General features: G+C 58.0%; 1 protein-coding gene across 3 annotated transcripts in view; it reads right to left on the bottom strand.

The window, feature by feature from the left end:
* Positions 1-2,423: 2,423 nt before the first annotated feature.
* LOC119091687 (paired box protein Pax-6) overlaps positions 2,424-18,522 on the bottom strand; it is a 42,726-nt gene continuing 26,627 nt past the window's right edge. For 2 of the 3 annotated variants that reach the window (XM_037214505.1, XM_037214506.1), the window contains 6 exons: positions 17,521-17,712; positions 15,149-15,292; positions 9,040-9,300; positions 5,900-6,096; positions 3,262-3,677; positions 2,424-2,861 (listed from right to left, as the gene is read on the bottom strand). In XM_037214505.1, the coding sequence (XP_037070400.1) occupies positions 3,267-3,677; positions 5,900-6,096; positions 9,040-9,300; positions 15,149-15,292; positions 17,521-17,712 (1,205 nt within the window). In that variant the 3' untranslated portion in view covers positions 2,424-2,861; positions 3,262-3,266. Of the gene's footprint in view, positions 2,862-3,261; positions 3,678-5,899; positions 6,097-9,039; positions 9,301-15,148; positions 15,293-17,520; positions 17,713-18,522 lie in introns of those variants that run through there. The other variant, XM_037214507.1, reaches the window with a different exon arrangement.

The raw sequence follows: 18,522 nt of genomic DNA, 5'->3' as shown, positions 1-18,522 counted from the left end.
TATATACATAGAGACGGAGCGAGAGAGAGAGAGAGAGAGGAGAGAGAGAGAGAGGAGAGAGAGGAAGAGGAGAGAGAGAGAGAGAGAGAGGGGAGAGAGAGAGGGAGAGAGAGAGAGAGAGATAGAGAGAGAGAGAGAGAGAGAGAGAAGAGGAGAGAGAGAAGGAGAGAGAGGAGCGAGAGAGAGAGAGAGAGAGAGAGAGAGAGAGAGAGAGGATATATACATATATATATATATATATATATATATATATATATATATATTCACATGGTAAATCATTAAGTATGCATGGTGCCTTTGACGAAGAAGGCATGTCCACGCGTTCTCCATTCCAGAGAGCCAAACTTGTGGTATTGTGTGGTTGTTCGGGACCAGTTTGTCCAGACTGGTAGGAATGCGTCGGATCTATCGGGCACCATTGCGCATCACCGTTCAATTATCCTTTTCTGTAGATTAAGAATGTTGGTGCAGTGATTATGTCACTGACTGACGTGCTACACGTGCTGATCCTCAGACATGTCTGACACCTCAGAACGTCCACCCACGTGAGATTATTGCTCAGGATGATAACGCAAACACAAAAGTTATGCAAAGAAAGCTATGGATGGAAATTAAATTATAAAACTGTAAATAAGCCCCACATTTTCATGCGCGCAAGTTGCACGCGGTAAAATTACTCTTGGTTTAATTGTGCACGTCGCTTCTCATTTCCAGAAACTTCTGGGGGAAAAATGCGTGGTACTCACCGCTATCGCTGCAGGCACACCATAGGTCTCAGGACAGCGCAACTTGCGCAGCATGCAATTGCATCACATTCCAGGAAAGTGAATGTGCTCCGCTGAAGCGAAGCGTTCCACTAGAAGGACGCGTTTCGCCGCGTGTAATGAGTGAGGCTGTAACAAACGTCACAGCTATCAGCTCAAAATCATACCGAAACATCAGCAAATGGGGTCTGTCGCCTTTGGTACCTTTATAAATGGGACCTTTAATGAACTGGGGGTCCTCCAGTGGGTCTAGCGGTCAGGGATGCACTGATGCATAGCGTGGTGAACAAACTTTCAAACGGTGGTATAAAAATGTAGGCAGTTTTATGAACCTGACAACTCCTTGCAACTTTAATCGAAGATGCGGAACAAGTTGAAATAGGTGATGTTTTTGGCAACCGTGACAAAAGTATTATGAAAAGCGGTCTATATTGGGTGCTTATTGGCCAAAATAGCCTACAACTAACACTTCCCTAGTCTGCATGGCAGACTCTCCCAGTAAGACAACAACATTTTGTGTGCATAATAGTTCAGAAAACGTGGCAATGGTCGCTTCCCACTCTGATCCTTGCGCACTCGTGACTCGCACAGTGTCGGAAGTGTCAAACAGTGATCATGTAGCGATTTGTAGATGGCACATTTGCATGCACCGTGCAATTAATTTCTTATATTGTGTCCCTTCTGGTTGTCTGGATCTGACACAAATCCTTAAAAGCGGGTAGATGTATGGCTTACGCACGAGCGCGCGTGACCGGTTGTGCGTGCAGAGCAACGATTTTGCCGATATGAATGCTCTAACGACTGTCCAACGCCACTACAAGATTATACATGACCTGTGGTAATCGAGCGAAGCAGGCGAAATGGTGACCAAACAGCAGCACCGTATGAAACCGAGCCTGGTCGAAGTTTCAAGCGCCTTGGAGATACTGTAGCGCACTTTTTGCCCAGCTGTGCTACTTGTGTGTGAAGGCCGCATGGCGGAACAATGCATGATTGTCAAGATACCACGCGCGTCAAAGGCGTCACTGGCCATCCCGGGTCGATCCGGGCCGCTGAGACCGCCGCGTGGTCTGTCGTCTCGCTCGTGCCAAGGCTCTGGCGCTCCGTGCTGCCTGTTTCTTGCCCGAGGTGTGGCGCTGTGCCTCCTTTGCACCGCCGGTGACTGTCGTCACCGGCGCGGCTCTGACGTCACCGGCGCGGCTCTGACGTCACTAGCGCGGCGCTGGTCGGCGCCCTCATGAACCTTTCAGGCGGCCGCTTGTCTAGGTCACGTGCGTCGCACGCACACGCAACACGAGGACGCCCGAAATGTCTGCTCGCATTGTACTGAGCAGGTGTTGCAGGAAAGTACTGTGATGGAGAACCATGCAATCTCAACACTCTCTGTCACTGTTCTCTCTCTCTCTCTCTCTCTCTCTCCTCTCTCTCTCTCTCTCTCTCTCTCTCTCTCCTCTCTCTCTCTATCTCTCTCTCTCTCTCTCTCTTCTCTCTCTCGCTCTCTCTCTCTCTCTCTCTCTCTCTCTCTCTCTCTCTCTCTCCTTCTCTCTCTCTCTCTCCTTCTCTCTCTATTCTCTCTCTCTCTCTCTCTCTCTCTCTCTCTTCCTCTCGCTCTCTCTCTCTCTTTTGTCTTGCCTCCTCCGTGTTCCACAAACGCGCCGATGGTGCAGAAGATGTATTCCATTTGCTTGTGACACATTGATCCAACGTTCGTCATGCATTCCTCCAAAAACGCACATTAAGTTAACAATCAATGATCGAATGCGGTTGTGATGTTATAAATATATACGTCTGCCATATGATGGCCAACAAAGTTCGGTATACACACCACTGGCTGCACGGCGCAAGAAGAGCCACAGAAACAGCCGTTTGTCTCGACCTGTCCCGACCGGCGGAGGAGGCCGCGGGCCGCTCCCGCGACCCGACCGCAGGACACAGAGCATGCGAAGCTGAAGAGGGTGGTCCGGTTCCTGACTTGTCAGAGTCGGTGGGTGGCGCGGAACATGGCGGGAAAGCAAAATAGGACACGGCAAAAAGGATCCTCCCAAGCGCAAGCTTCGTCTTTCCCGCCGCCTCAAGCAGAACAACACCGCCGACCACCTGGGAACAAACGGAAATGACGTCAGAGCGGCAAGAGCTGCAGGGCTATCGTTGATTTATCACTGCTTTAAGCGTGTTTTCAAAATGTCTTTCAGTACGACGCTTTGCGCAAAATCCATTACGAAGAATACAGCACTTATTGCAGCTCCATGTACTTAAATACACAACTCCTCGCAAAAAAGCAGTCACAGCATCGGTTGGTGTGATGATGTCATACCAAAGACACCGAGCCTTAGTCGTAAATCCGTGCCATCGCTGGATATTTTTTACTTAACGCCGCTCGAAAACAACGGTGAGCATTTCTTTTAGCCCACTCACGTACCCCGTACTAACCTGTCCCAGAATGATGTTCTGGTACTTCTAGGATGGTTTCATGAGCCCAAGTGGGGCGATGGCTCACCTCTATCAGTGGTGTGGGCCGTCCGCGGATGGCGCGTCCTCCCCAACACTGACATCGGACTCGGCGTCGTCGTCGGACGTGTGCGACCCCTCCCCGGCGAGCCGCGTGGACTCGTCCTGCGCGCGCACCGAGAGGTCCAGACCGACACAGTCCGACGACGCCGGCGAGCCGACCGCGGCCGGGCGGGGGAGGACGGGCGGCGCGAAGGCACTACGTTCGCTCTGAATGGTGGCGCTCACCGCCGCCGCTGGGGTTGGTAGGGAGGGGTCGGAGAAGGGTTGGGGGGAGGGGGGCCGAGAGCCAGGGGTGGTAGCGTCCGAGCCAGGGGAGCCAGGGGGGCCGAAGCCCGGCTGTTGCTGGAGCATGTTCATGCGCTGGTGGCGCCTCCACTTCGCTCGTCTGTTGGAAAACCAAACCTGCCATTAGAGAAAACAGAGTTACCTACCAAACAAAGGACCGCCCGACGAGCATGTCGTAACTGGCAAAATCCTAACAATACGTAATCACTAGCTTCTGCCGAAATCTCAGAACGGGCCAAGAACGCTTGGTTTATATTAAGTGAATGCAAATCGCGAGCAAACCATCGACGCCTCAAGCAAATGAGGAAAACCAGATCGACGGTTCGCATATTACGGCACACATCGGGTGGAGAAAACGACACATTAGCAACCAACGTGTGCATACACACGATACGCAAGCAAACAGCACGCTTCAAGCTATCGACTGGATGAGCTGCTTCAGCGGCGCGGTATCTAGACTTTTCCCAGCCTGTCTGCCCGAACGCAGCCTGCCCCATGTGAAGATCCGCCTTTCCTGCGTCCTAGCCCGCTCCCTGACAACGCAGCACCCTACAGCTCCCCGCGCCGCCGGAGCGTGGAGGGGGAGGGGAGGGGGTGCGTGATGACGACCGCCCCGCTAAGTGGGAGCCCGGCGTCATTGAAAATTGCCGGCTCCGGGACGTTGGCGGCGCGCCGGCGCTTTTTGCGACGTCTGCGGCGTTGGCGGCGTTTGCGGTGCGCTGGGGCCACGGCCACGTGCAGCGAGACGCTACCACGCACGCGGAGGGGTAGGAAGCATTCCCGCGGCCCTCCACTGTGACACCGCGCCGTGCAACGGATCGCCGCCGCCGACGCCACGTGACGTCATTGGGGAGCGTGAGACGTTATTGAGTGTAACTCTCGCTCCAGCGGGAGTCGCGTGAAGCCCGGTGCGCCAGCGTGGAGGCGGGGACCGCTCCGAGCTGTCGGGGCGGGACAGGGCGCGGCGCACGGCAGCTTGATCGGGTCGCGGCGGAACAAGGGCGGATTCAGGGACACCTGATGAACCGATCCACCCTTGTCGGATTGACGATGGAGGCGGTGGCGCACTCTCGCCAGGCAAAGCCGGCCGGGCCGGGAGAGAAAATTTACGCAGAGCATGGTGTAGCCGGAGAACCAGCACACCTCTCAAGGGGTACGGAAATCGGGTGATGGGGGGGGGGGGCAGGGGCAAACCCTCAACTTTCTGAAAATCTGGCATTGACCTTATGGCTCCTGACTGGAAAGACCTAACCAAAAATGGCTGTCGGCTCCCCGAACTTGGGAGAGCACCAGTGGGCGCGCGTCGCTCCCTCCCTACACCCGCTCCGCTGGGCTCGCCGCTGCCGGCGAGCGACAAGGCACACCCGAGCCTCGGCCACTAACGGACTTGGTCACGAACCGCCCACAGCCTCGTTACTTATTCACGGGTCGGGCTCTTCGTGTTCGGGCCGCACCGGCGACGGTTAATTAATCAAAAGGAACGGGCGTCAACTCACCGAAATCACTCTAAAATACAAATATTATCTGATTCAGCGCACGCCATCGCCGCGTCGCGCCGCACTCGGCACGCACGCGCCGTTTTTGTCGCTCGGCCGGAGACGGTTTGTTTTTGGGCGCGCAGAATGGGCCCGCTCTGGATTTAATGAGCGGATAGAACCGGACCCGCGCCGGCGAGAGGGGCAGGAGACCGGCCTCGAGCGAGCGGGCGAGCGAGCGAGCGCGAGAACTGAACCCATTGACAGGAACAGCGCCACTGTAGTCGGTTGTGTATCGATACGATAGTGCTGGATTTCCGACACATTTGGGCCGGTCCGATGCGAGACACGCAGGGAACAACTACAGCTATCGTAAAGTATGAGTCAAATGCCCGATGTGGGACCCCCTCACCAGTACATCAGTCAGTGTACCAATCCCGACCATCAAAACAGCGGTGTTGGCGTTACCATGCAGAGGGCAGGAGAGTTTCACCCTCCTTCCTCACCTCCCAGTTCCACTCTCAGTCTCAGTCCCAGTCCTAGCCCCAGCCTCAGCCCCAGCCCAAGCCTCAGCCGCCTTCTTTAGTCTGACCTTCAGTGCCAGCCCCCAGTTCATGTTCCCATCTCTACTTCTCTGCCTCAGCTCTCAGTCTGGTAATTGGTCCCCAACCACAAACACCACCACCACTGCACCGACCTGTACGACCGAACAGCATCACTGACCCGCACCACTGACCAGCATCATTGAACAGCACCACTGATCAACCCCGTCGGTCAGAACTACTGACCGGCAACACTGACCAGCACCACCGACCACGGCCTGACCTTTACCAGCGGCCAGCACCACTGAGAAGCACCACTGACCTGCACGCGGGCCTCGGAGAGCGCGGTGCGCGTGGCCAGACGCTCGCGCGCCGTCACGCACGGGTAGTGGGTCTTCTCGAACTCCTTCTCCAGCTCCTCGAGCTGCTCCTGCGAGAAGGTGGTCCGGTTGCGCCGGAACTTGGGCTGCTCCGAGTCAGAGTCGCGACTCGCCTCCAGCTCACGCCTCGACTCGGACTCTGTGGGCGGAGGTGGTCCGGTCAGGCGGCGTCAGAGCTGACGGACGGCTGAGAAGCGTCCAGACAGCGGGCGGTGGCGACAGGATATGCTTTGATTTATTTGCTTTCAGCTGATATCACCAAAAATGGCGATTGCAACGGTTTCGGAAATACCGGTTTTACCGTTTAGCTAACCAATAAATGTCGGAAAGCGGCCACAGACGGTTGGAGCTGTCGCACTTCCCGGCTGCTGAGCCTCGGCAGTGGCTGAAGTCAGCCGCGACCGGTGCGTCACCAACAGGCGTCACGCTCTCCGAGCTGGTGTCGCGCGGCCAGGTGTCGGTCGGTACCGGGTGGCGACGGCTCGACCGTGTCCAAGGTCACACCACCAGCGTCGCCCCACCACCACCCCTCTCCGGCACGGCCCCCGGCCACCACATCTCCGACACGACCCGGGCGCACCCTCACGTTACCGGGGCATCTCGCAAGCTCACGCGCGGCGCGGGCGGGCGAGGCGGCGCGGGCGGGCCGGCCGCCCGCCTGTCAGCTCGAGTTTGCAGACCGGCATCTGCACGACGGCCTGATCGACGCCTATCAGCTGATCGCACAACAAACGTACGATTTGACGGCGGGACCGATCAGTTATCCCCGAAATTACAAGCTTGTTAGAGAAAGCATTGAGGAGCCAGCCTTCTACACCTCTTCATTAGCGGACAGCCATAACTCAGCTGGAGATAACGTCAGGTCAAATGAAATCATTAGATGGATAATTAGCCGGCCACATTAACCGGATGAGAATTTATAATTGGAGTCGCAGCGGGCACGGTCGGGTGTGCCGCCGGTTATGTCGCCGTCGCGTCGGACACGTCTCCGCGGCGTGCTGGCCGCGCGCCGCGTTTGCCGGCGGCGCGGCGCGGCGATCGCGGCGGCCGGCCGCGCCACGCCTGTCACACTAAAAGCCCGGTGAGCCATTGTACGACGCCGCGAGATGGCGCTGATAGCGGTGGGCTGCTCAGCATCCAATTAACTTTACGAGCGGCTGCACTGGGCGGCTCTGTCATCGCCACCATAAACCACCGCGACCGATCAGCCGGCGCCGCCCCCCCCCCCCCCCCCGAGGGGGGGGGGGGGGGGGATGGACGCATACATGTTGCCGAGGTTTGCGCCGACCTGGATGTCTTCATGTTTCATTGACTGCGGGTTAGCCGTTTCTGAGGTAGTTGGGCATGCCATAAAACGGACGGCATCGTAAAACGATTAGGGTTCACTAGCTGCCTAGACACAAAAGGGCCTATGCGCCTATTCACTGCTCCTGTTCTTAGACAGGCTTCGAATGTCGAGTGTCTGAGTGGCCGCAATATTCTTTAACGCTCTTTGGTTTCACCACAGTACCTATCTGTGTGCCCCGGGCAAAGCGTGGTCTTGAAAGCTGAACTCTCATTTGCATTGGTTAAATGACTTGACACCAAGTTAGTCCTATTCTGGTAGGCCCCGTTTACATGATCGGCCGCTGTGCGTTGGGCGGGCCGGCAGGCCCATTGAAAACGTGCTATTGTAAACGCAGCCCGGTGTGGTTAACAAATGTGCTGGCATTAACATCATTCTTATTCCCTTACACACGTACCGTTATCTAGCAATGTGTTCGTGTATTTCATTAAATTGTTATCTTGTTGCACAACGCTCTGTGATGATGTTGATGTGTCCAACGGCAATGAATGTTAGACAGGTTAGTACCAGAAGTTGTTGCATAAGACTCGTTTGTAGTGCCTAAAGGAATATTACCGCTAAATGCGTGATCCGCACCGAAAATTTTCATTCGCAACCTAAACTCTTGAAAGGCTTTGATGCCATCTTCTCATTATTGTCATGCCCCGCAACTGGATAAGCGTTAAAGTGCCAGAAAAGTGAGGTCATTCCCGACCTCACCTCTGTTCCAATATAGCTACGACCAAGTTACTCATGATGTTGATTCGAAGTCGCGACTCAGTTGACCACTCGCTCACCGCAAGCTTAAGTCTATCCAATGACAGCAAGGCCAATAAAGCATCAGGCCCAATAAGCCACGTGTCAGCGGAGATTTACGAGCCCCACCCGCCATTCCGCATAGGGGAGGGGGCATCCCACGCTAGGGGCGAGTGCCATCAATTTGATCTGCTAATCCGGGCGCGTCTGTGAGCTATTCCGGTGGGAGTGGCGCCCCGATCGCCTCCCCTCTGGATGTCCGCGGCTGCGCTGACGGCCGCTCTGATCCCCCCTCATACAAGGCCAGCGGCATACACATGTAGTCGGCTCGAGCACACGTACCGCGCCGAATGTCCGGGCGTCGAAGCGTTGCACCGCGGCGCTAAGAATAGTGCCAGGTCATGAATGATATTTAAATGTAGTTATACGAAGCCGCAGCGTGAATGAAGTCGTTAAGGCTTTTGAACTGGGCGTTGACGGCTGACCACTTGCTCCAACGTGAATGTGTTCTCAACACTTTCGCTTGAAGCACGGGGAAACATGCAGCCACATGGTGAGACGGTGACTAAGATTAGAAGCGAACCCATCGAGCTAGATAGGCGGTGTCGCAGTGAAGCCACTTACTCAAACTTTGAGAAAGTATCTCGGTTTGGCGTGTGTGGGCTTTCAAGATGTAGCCGTGTTGATCGAACTCCTGCGTACTGTGTTCTGAGCCTGTCCTGCACTTATATTTAGACCGAGCAGACGTAAACTGTCCTTCAGACTGCAGAAGCCTCGATGACTGAGCTCTTGAGACTGGATCAAGAACACGGACCCCTAAACAGTGCTCCTGCCACCTGTTACATTCCACTCCAACCTCAGCAGCCCTCTTACACTGACCCCTCGGGTGACCCCCCCCCCCCCCCTGAGGGTTCGCTGTCGCAGACCCAGCGCCAGCTGACCCCTCTGCGCCGCTCCCACCGCACACTCCCCGCCGGCGCCTTGCGCGCGGCCGCCGCTCACCCTCGAGGCTGGGCTTGGGCGAGCTGGAGCTGGCCGACGAGGCCGTGTCGCCGGCCGGCGGCGTGACGGTCGGCCCGACCGGCGGCGTCGGCGCCAGGCCCGGCCACACCGCCGCCGGGTACGGCAGCGCCGACGCGTACGGGTGGTAGAAGCCGTAGCCGGCGGCGCGCGCGAACTCGGCCGCCGCCCGCTCCGCCGCCCGGTTGCGCAGGATGCGGTTGATGCTGCTCACGCTCGGCGCCGTGTTGTTGGTGCAGACGCCTGGCCAACAGAGGGGAGGGGTGTCATGGGTGCAGCGAACGTCTGCCGAACAGAGCGGGCGGGTGTATCGAGAGTGTATCGAGGGCGTGTCGTGGGTGTGTCGTGGGTGCCTAGGTTTGCAGGTCGAGGGGGTAAGGTATGCGTTGTTAGCATCATAACACAAGGATCATGCTGGGTGCCCTTGCCCCTGTATCACGAGCGGAGGGCTGGATACGTTACTGAAGCACAGGCACGTTGTTTGCGGGATTGCGCATCGAGCACTTGCGCACATGTCGTGCAAGACTTGCACATTCGGATCGCGTGACGCAAGCTTGTTTGGATGTGCGAAGCGATTCCACTATATATTGGCACAAGCTGTTACACAACTGGTCCATAGTCCGTAAAAAGGCTCTGTTTGGCTCGAAAATGAGTTGAATGTTATCCTCTCCAACTACAAGTCGCCGCTTAAAGGAAATCTGGTTAAGTTTCACTGAACGCGCTGTAGGTTATAAGTACATATTGCGATATCGCCATATTGCCATCGTGATTTGCTCTCACATTGTGTCCAAGAAATAATCTGCCAACTTTCAAGAGAACACAGTGACTAAAACAACATATATCAAAGAATTTTAAGATTAAAACCGCAGAGAGGCTGTAGGATGATAGCACACAGCACTCCTAAAAATCTTCTTGATGGTTGTTGACCTCAATGCCGCATTGAGTGTTAGGCAGTGGCCCTTCTAAGAACAGGGGATCGGCAAACGTTTCAGCCATAAGCTTTCTAAGACACTGAAGAAGGCTTATGGTCGAAACTTGCTCTCATAAGAGCTACGTAGCACCTTATGCGACACACAGCCCAACAGCCATCAAGAAAACATTTCAAGTCAGCTATTGCCAGATGTTGGCTTTATGTTTACTGCCAACCGTGCATGACGACTGAGCTGCAAGTCCCGCAAGTCTGGATAAGTGCGGCGATACGACACAATATAGAATCAAGACATGGGGACTTGGGGAGGGGCTTATGTGAAATGAGTGCAGAAAACCCTGGAAATTGCTCAATGCCTTATCGTTGAAGCAAAAACACGGCGCCTTAAGGTCGTCTTTTGTCCTGCCCGTAGCCGCTGTTGTGGAAGTACAGTGAGAAAGAACTTTCGTGGGGTGTTTTTGCGGCGAATGTCAAAAGCCAGAGACAATGACCATTAGAAAGGGACAACGAAAAAGAGCCGCAGTAAAGCGAGGAGCCACGTTGAGCGGCGTGGACCCCAGAGACAGCGGGAGTACCACGCACTACCAAAGCATCGGTCGGAATATGACGCCCGGCGAAAGCAACGCAAACGTTTCCTAATAGAACGCAAAGTGTTTGGCTATTGTTACCAATGCTGCTCATGTGAGCTCTTGGAAAATAATTGCAAATTATCACTAACATGTGATGGTATTTGAGTTGGCTCGTCATCGGTTTCAACCGCCGTGATTGGCTCAATGAAATCTATTTGCGAAATCCATTTCAGCCCTGGCGGCAGAGCGTTTAACTCAACAAGAGCTTGGCCAACTCCTAAGTTGACCCTAACTCCGCTACGGTCCCGGAGACCCTGGCAGTCAAGAAACCCAGAGATGTGTGGCCAGAACGTCTGAGCTTGTGCTGTGAGATCCTCGAGGAGAACTGTGGAGATGCTCCACTGCTATGCTTAAGCCTAAAGACAATTCACCATTCAAACGGAAAGGCGTAAACGTGACAGCTAACTGCGCAAGCTTCTTCAGACATCACATGCCAGGTCCGCCACCGCACCGGCGCGGGCACCCGCCTGCCACCCTGACTCCACACAGGCGAGCACCTGTACCCCGCCAGACAGACGGTTTCTGCCCCGCCTGGTGCCCGACTCCACATAAATGTGCACCTTTACCCCGCCAAACGGGCGGCCTCTGCTCCGCCTGGTGTCCTGACTCCACACAGGCGAGCACCTGTACCCCGCCAGACGGGCGGCCTCTGCTCCGCCTGGTGTCCTGACTCCACACAGGCGGGCACCTGTACCATGCCAGACGGACGGTGCCTGCTTCGCCTGGCGCCCCAGCCGACCGGCCGGCCGCCTGCTCGCTCGCGGTCCGTGCTGTCGGCGGCCGATTATAGCCATTGGAGACACGAACGTAACCGGGCGCCGTTGAGGGCGCAGGCTCCGCCCAGCGCAAATTGAAGGTGATCAATAATCAACTCGGCCGCCAACTATTATTGTCCGTAGGAAATTGGGCTTGGCGCGGAGATAAAAACACATGCTATCGGCGGGAATAATGATCAAGTTTTCACCGCGCCGTGTTCGTCTACTGCGTTTCCATTGTTAAAGTCTGCGTCGCCCATCAGATAGCCGGCGCGATTATTTGAATTCCAGCACATCATTTATTTGAGGCTTATCAAAGCTGCTTCGATCGGTCAGATATGGGGCGTCATTACATTAGGGCTGGCCACCAGATAGGGCGGTGGAATAGCCAGATTGGTGGCATCTGAACAAATCTTGTAACACTGACAGCCTGGCTTCGTCTCTGATAACACACATGAACCGCTCACGTAGTGGAAGCGAGCACGCAATGTTTTTGTGAGCGTGCTGCTACTGAATAGCTGTACGCTTGGTGAGCTTTCCCTCGAACAATAGATGTTTTTTCGAGGTGGTTATCTTCGATGAACACAAAGCTATGGAGATACCTTAAAGAGCCGCAGGCAAAACAAAGTGGCATTCGTCAGAACAAGGCAAAGCGAAGGAATGCAAGTGCGCTTCCATGGCGCAATTAGTTAGCTGTTCAATGACGACACATGCCGTTGAATTCACTAACGCTCCAAGAGATTAGCAGCGTAATTTATTGTTCCGCCGTCCGCCGTCTCATAAAGCCATTACACTTGCCGACTGGTCGTAACATTCCATCCACTTACGTCTGAACACCGGGAGTTCAACTTTCACCGGCCGATCACCGACAACACAGTCGTCCAGCCCGCCGGCTCCAGCGGTGTTGAGACAGCCGACAGCTGGGCACCTCCGGCCCAGGAGATGCCGCCTGTCGCCTCTCGACAAGAGGCACCTCCGGCTCAGGAGATGCCGGCCAGCCGTCACGTGGCATTACTCTGCGGTCGCGGACCCGGCCGGCGGCGGGCCATTTGTTCTCCTAATGACACCGCTGCCGACACGGCGGCGCGCACGGGACGCTCGGGAGGGCGGGGAGGGGTACTCCATTCAGCAGGATGGAGCGGCGAAACGTGGCAGCGAGCGCACCAAGCTCAAACAGAACTGAGCTCTGTAGCACCGCTGCAAATTAGCGACAACCACATGCACGAAGCTACTTCCGACTTCCCCTCTCCCAACTGCCTGGGACGTGCACTGTCTGTGCGTGTTTCCGTGCAAATATCCACTCTTTGCGGCGGGGGAGGGCAGAGCCGCCGGACTCATACGCCGCTGCACGCGCGCAGCAAACACCACGCCCCCGCCTGCCGCTGCAGCCGCGGTGAGGAAGGACACCGGCTCGGCGGCGCGGCCGCCGGCGCAGCGGTCGCCGCTGCGGGGGACACGTCCGGCGCCGGGCCGCAAGCTCACCGCGCCCGCGCCCGAGCTAGCGACGGCCGCACGTCCCCCGCGGCGCAGAAACTGGCTGTCAGCGCTCGCTGCGCGGCCGGGCGGCCGAGACAGACGGACGCCGCGGCGCGGTGGACGCTTCGAGCCGGGTGATCGCGACAGGTCGCCAGACGGAGGACGCCCCCGCTCCCGCCCCCACCCGGGCGTCCCGGTGCGACGCCGGCGCTCGAGCCCGATCGCGGCGTCTGGCGGCGCGGCCCGGGCGCGGTCGGCGGCGCGCCGGCGCGGTCCGATTGGCCGCCATCGGGCGCGGGCCGGCGCTCGGCCGTGACCGGCTCGGTGCGGCGCGCGGCGGCGCCCATGCCAGCCCATTGTGGGCCCGTGACGCGGCCGATCGGCTCACACCCCGGCCCGGCCGCCGCCGCCGCCGCTGGAATGTGGAGTCGACTCGAGTGGTCGCCGCCGCCGCCGCTGAGCGCCGCCGAGCGCCGCCGAGCGCAGCTGCGGTGCCCGAGAGGGGAGGGGAGGTCGCGTGATCCTAGCGCCGCTGGACCGGTGTCGGGGTGATCATGTGGTTTGGTTTCGAGAGGACGGGTTGTTGCAGTCCGGTCCCGTGTGGGTGGTGCGACACCGGAATGTTGCGGGGGTGGGGAAAGGGTGATGTGATTTTGTTTGGATGGACGGAGAGTGGGCTTTTCGGAAGCGCTCGATGTGAAGGAGCTTCTCATGACACCAGCGTCGGCTTGTCAAGATCCCAGCCCTATGCAAGCTCCTCGCCGTTGGTCTTACCAGTTGAACAGAATAAATGGACTGATTGGATAAGTTAACAAATGCGTCGTCCCGAAACAGAGGAGCGTAACTCACATATGTCGTAAGCGAGACCCAGTCCAAAAAGGCAGTGATGTGACCCAAAACGGCGATGGATTTCGCCCTGAGAATCGCATCATTGTGCAGTCCGTTTCACTTGCGCTTGCTATGCCAGATATGCAACTGAATAGCACAAGGACAGACGTTTGCAGCGCTGAGGCTTGGAGATCATTTTGGAGGAGATCACGATCAATGGGTGCACCGACTCTCGTTCACCCGTTCACAGCAGCTTTCCGGAGGCATTCCCTCTTTGCTCGTAACCCCATACCAGAGTGAGAAGAAGTCAACGAAACGATGTGCCGCAACTGGGGTTCGTGAGCGGCGGTGTAACAACCGCGTTAAAAAAACAACAGGGCTCATGATTTACAGGCTGAGCCGGCGGCAGTAGCCAACTTCGGCCCGCGCGATTCACAACAGCATATCACGATGCAGGGCGCGGCCGCGTTTCGTCATTCTCCCGTTGTTTATAAAGCCATTGTGTATCGGCTCGTTTCGCCAGACGGCTTCTCTCAGCGGCAGGGCGTATAATGCACGGAGCGCGCCGCCCAATGTCCCAGACGCGCCACGTTTCGCCACGTGAGCCGCCGCGCGGCCCAACAGAGGCGGCCGCCGGCCAATCAAAGGCCGCCGCGGCCCCGGCGTGTCGCAACGGCGGCGACGCTGCAATGGCCCGCATCGACCCGCGGCGACGGTGGCCGGGACACTGGTGTGAGCAGCTGATGGTGCGGTGGGCAGCTGACGCTCAAGATAGGCACCTGGCCGCTCAAGCCAGGCTTGGCCGAGGAGAGGCCCTCCAAGCCGCCCTAGGGTTGGCGCCGAGGTTGTCCAGAGGAGAGGCCCCGTCGCCGGAGGCCTGGTGCCGATTGTGATCGAAGAAGAGACCCCGTCGCTGGAGGCCTAGTGCCGGGGGTGATCGGAGGGGAGGCCCCATCGCCGGAGGCCTCCTGCCGAGGGTGTCCGAGGAGAGACCCCGTCGCCGGAGGCCTGGTACCGAGGGTGTCCGAGGAGAGGCCCTGTCGCTGGAGGCCTAGTACCGGGGGTAATCGGAGGCGAGGCCCCCTCGCTGGAGGCCTAGTGCCGGGGTGGTCGAAGGGGAGGCCCTGTCGCCGGAGGCCTGGTGCCGAGCGTGATCGGAGGGGAGCCCCCCCCCCCCCCGCTGGAGGCCTGGTGCCGAGGGTGTTCGGAGGAGAGGCCCGGCCATCCCAATCAAACACACAGCGCTGTCGCTCGCCCCAAAAACAACAAACTGCAGGCCCCTCCTGCTAGCAAGCGACAACAAACAACGCTGCTTGCCAAGCAAGCTGGGGGCCCAACTCCTTTGCGCATGAAAACAAACATAAACGTTGATGTTGCCGGCCTTTGCCGTTGCGTTTGGGGTGATGTGTTCAGATCGCAGCCCGTTCCGGCAATCCCTCCCGCCGCAGGGCCAGCGCAGGCTCGGCAGCACTCACCGTCGGCCACCAGCTTCTCACGGATCTCCCAGGCGAAGATGGTGGGGTTCTCGCGCTTGTACTGTTCGATCTTGTTGACCACCTGCGGCGTGGCCACCTTGGGCTTGCTGCCGCCGATGACGCCCGGAGGACGCAGCGAGCCGCCTGCAACGTCAGGCGTCATTAGACGTCACCGACAGTCCGCATGGGCACACGCCATTCATCCGCGGAGAGCGGGCCCGTCACACAGCTCACGCAGGTGACCGGCAGTGTCTCTCAATATCAATCATGACACACACAGGACGCTGAGGACGCTGGTGCGCTCTGGTGAACGCAAAGTACGCACCTACGCTCCGCGCGTGATGGGAAATGACATCCAGGGATTGTCATTATCGAATTACAAACGTCTTACCCTCAAAGGTGAGTGGTTATACAGCGCTTTGCGTGTCGGATTACGTTAACACGCCTGCTCAAAAGCTGCGTACGTCGAGCTCAATACCGCTGTAGGAGTTCGCCGCCGTCTTAGCGTCCGCATCCACGGCGACATTCCGGGAATGACGCCAAAAATGATGCCCGCAGCATTCCCTCCCCTACGGCAGCGACCCTACGCCTCCGCCGCCGCCTCCCCCCCCCCCCCCCCCCCTCCATCGCCAGGCCGGCGCTATTGGCACCAGCCTGCGGCGATATGACCCCGACCTGTGGCCGGTACCGTGTGGGCCTCACGTGGCCGCCGGCAAATAATGTAATTCGACCCGGGCGGCCGATCGGCGATCCGAGCGCCCAGGGCGTCACGCACGCACGCCATGTACTTTAGCGCAATTGCCGACGGCCGAGCGGCCGCGGCGCCCGCGGCCGCCGGCATACATGTCACCACCGGGCCTATCTGCACTCCAATCGGCTGGCGGCGGTGCTCGGCTCGCTAATTAATTAACCCCGCGCCGCGCAGGCTCCGGCCGCGTCAATTACTTAGGCGGTTTCGCCTTCTCATTCCGGGTGTTTGGCGCCGCGTCAAACCGGTTTAGGCGCGTGGGCTTCAGCCCGGGGGTCACGCACGTCGCGAGGGGTCCGGGCGCGATCGCCGGGCTTCGGTGCTGTGGCGGTGACCCTGGGTCACGGCGGCGCCGCGGGCTCGACCCGGTCACGCGTCTCCGCAGCAGACTCGTGACGGCCGGGCCAGGCGGGGCCCAATGAGAGGCATCGCCTCTGAGAGGCACTGTAGTGCCGACGCGCCGGCCAGGTGGACCGCCGCCACCGTCCGGACCGACAAACCGCGCTCCCGACACCCCACGGGGTTTGATCATGACGACGCTCGCGTGCCCCGCCCGCTTGGCACACACCTGAACAAGCTCGTCATCGGCCGGCCTCAATGCGTGGATGCCGCCCTCACTGGGCTGAGCAAACACCGCCGAGTCGACGGCTGAACGCGGCGCGAACAGCTGAGAGTGGCAGCGGCGGACTCAGCAGGGGTCGCGGCGGCAGGGTCGGAATCAGCACGGGTCGCGGCGGCAGGAGCGGGCCCAGCAGGGGTCGCAGCGGCAGAGCGGACTCGGCAAGGGTCGCGACGGCAGGGGCGGACTCAGCACGGGTCGCGGCGGCAGGGGCGGACTCAGCAGGGGTCGTGGCGGCGGTAAAGGTCGCGGCGGCAGGTCGGACTCCGCAGGGGTTGCGGTGGCAGGGGCGGGCTCGGCAAGGGTCGCAGCGGCAGGGGCGGAATCACCACGGGTCGTGGCGACAGGGTCGGACTAACGGTTTGTCATAACGGTGGGCGCACAAGGTCTGAAGTTCGTACTAAGAAGGGCGCCTGCTAGTTTGGGGATCAGCCGCGAGCAGTAGTGGGGTGCGCCTTAAAACAACGGACATGTCGAACTGTTGGCTTAGCGACACAGCCTGTTGATTCAGCGCGGGCCCGGCGGAACTGGGCTAAAGCCGCGGCACGGCCGGTTTCTGACACCGGCTTCATAACGTGTAGCTTTGAGCCAAAATCTACAGGTGGTGCCTCCTGAACATCGTGGGTGAAAGAGCTCATTGTCCGAAGCGAAACACCGTTGGAAAAAGAACTCAGTGTCTAGCGTGGCGTTGAGTTCATCCTTTGCACACAAAAAGGTTCAGTTAAAAGTTAACAAACTTGCGCACTCAAAGGCATTGAAAGTTGTATCTGCGACTGCTGCGCTACGCATCGGCGTCACGCACTTTCACTGGATCCGAGGAGATCCTCTATGGTCCTGGCGACACACTGGTCCTTAGTTCGGATCCGGGCCCGAACAAAGTCCCACCGAGCCCTCACGTGGCTCCATGCCAAGGCTCCCGTCCCGCCGAGCCCGCCTCAGAGCCGGGCCCGTGCATCAGAGAGTGAGCTCAGTGAGCTCAGTCTCACTGAGCAGTTGGAGACTCACTGAGCAGCTTGGTGACGGCCGTCTGCTGGCTGATCATCTGCTGCGCCAGGTCGTAGGGCCGCATGCCGTACCGGCCGAGCTCGAGCAGCCGGGCCGGCGACATCTGGGACATCTGCGACATCTGCGACATCTGCGACATCTGCGAGAGGCCGTGCGAGCTGTAGAGCTCGCGCAGCTGCGGCGGGATCGCACCTGCAACGCCGGAGGTCACGGTCAGGTTGTGGTCAGCCGGTGCAGAAGGTCACGAGAGGCCATGACGCTCCGCGGTGGGACGGAACGCAACGGAGGGGAAGGGGGAGTCACAGCTGAACAGGTGGGACGTGACAGCAGCGGGTGCCACTTGAGGTATGCGCTCTCATATGCCAGTACGTTGGCAAAGCCCAATTATTACATATTTTAGCAATCAGCGCATGATAGCTCATGGGAAGATGGGCCTAATAATCTGAAATTATGTACTGAAAGAGCCTAGATTCTTTTTTTGGAAACTTACACCGCTGGTAACAGCGGCCGCGCCAGATATTGACAGGTGTGTGGCTGGATTCCAAAAGATCACGACAGACCCTGAGTGATTATCGACCAAAACATGGCAGTACAAGTTTTACAGGAGATCCCTTGATAAATCAAAGCCGGACCTTGAGTCTTAAAATATTCGCCGAAAATGTTTCGCAAAAGGAACTCGGGCCCATGCAGGGTGTACTGACATGCTTCTATGAGACGTTACCCTGGTTCCAGGGGATTTCCAATCCTGTGACACAATGCCCTGGACATGGATCTTGAATGCAAAGGTCATTGAGCCTGATCCAGCTAGATGCATCGGGAATGCATACAGCTCGAGATCGTTTTTGATACCCAGCCCTACATGTGGAAATGGAATTGAAAAGAATGGCAGTTTCCAAATAGGAGTCATCTCTCGCGACATTGTGATGGTTCTTTCGGTGAATCTTGCTGCGTCAAGTAAACCTGGTTCAGGTCAAGTTCCGGAAACGTGTCTGTTAAAGGGAC

This window comes from Pollicipes pollicipes, unplaced genomic scaffold, assembly GCF_011947565.3.
Source record: "Pollicipes pollicipes isolate AB1234 unplaced genomic scaffold, Ppol_2.1 Scaffold_3447;HRSCAF=4054_pilon_pilon_pilon, whole genome shotgun sequence".
Classification (NCBI taxonomy): domain Eukaryota; kingdom Metazoa; phylum Arthropoda; class Thecostraca; order Pollicipedomorpha; family Pollicipedidae; genus Pollicipes; species Pollicipes pollicipes.
The sequence above is the reverse complement of the archived record's forward strand: the minus strand, read 5'-3'. Positions and strand labels throughout refer to the sequence as shown.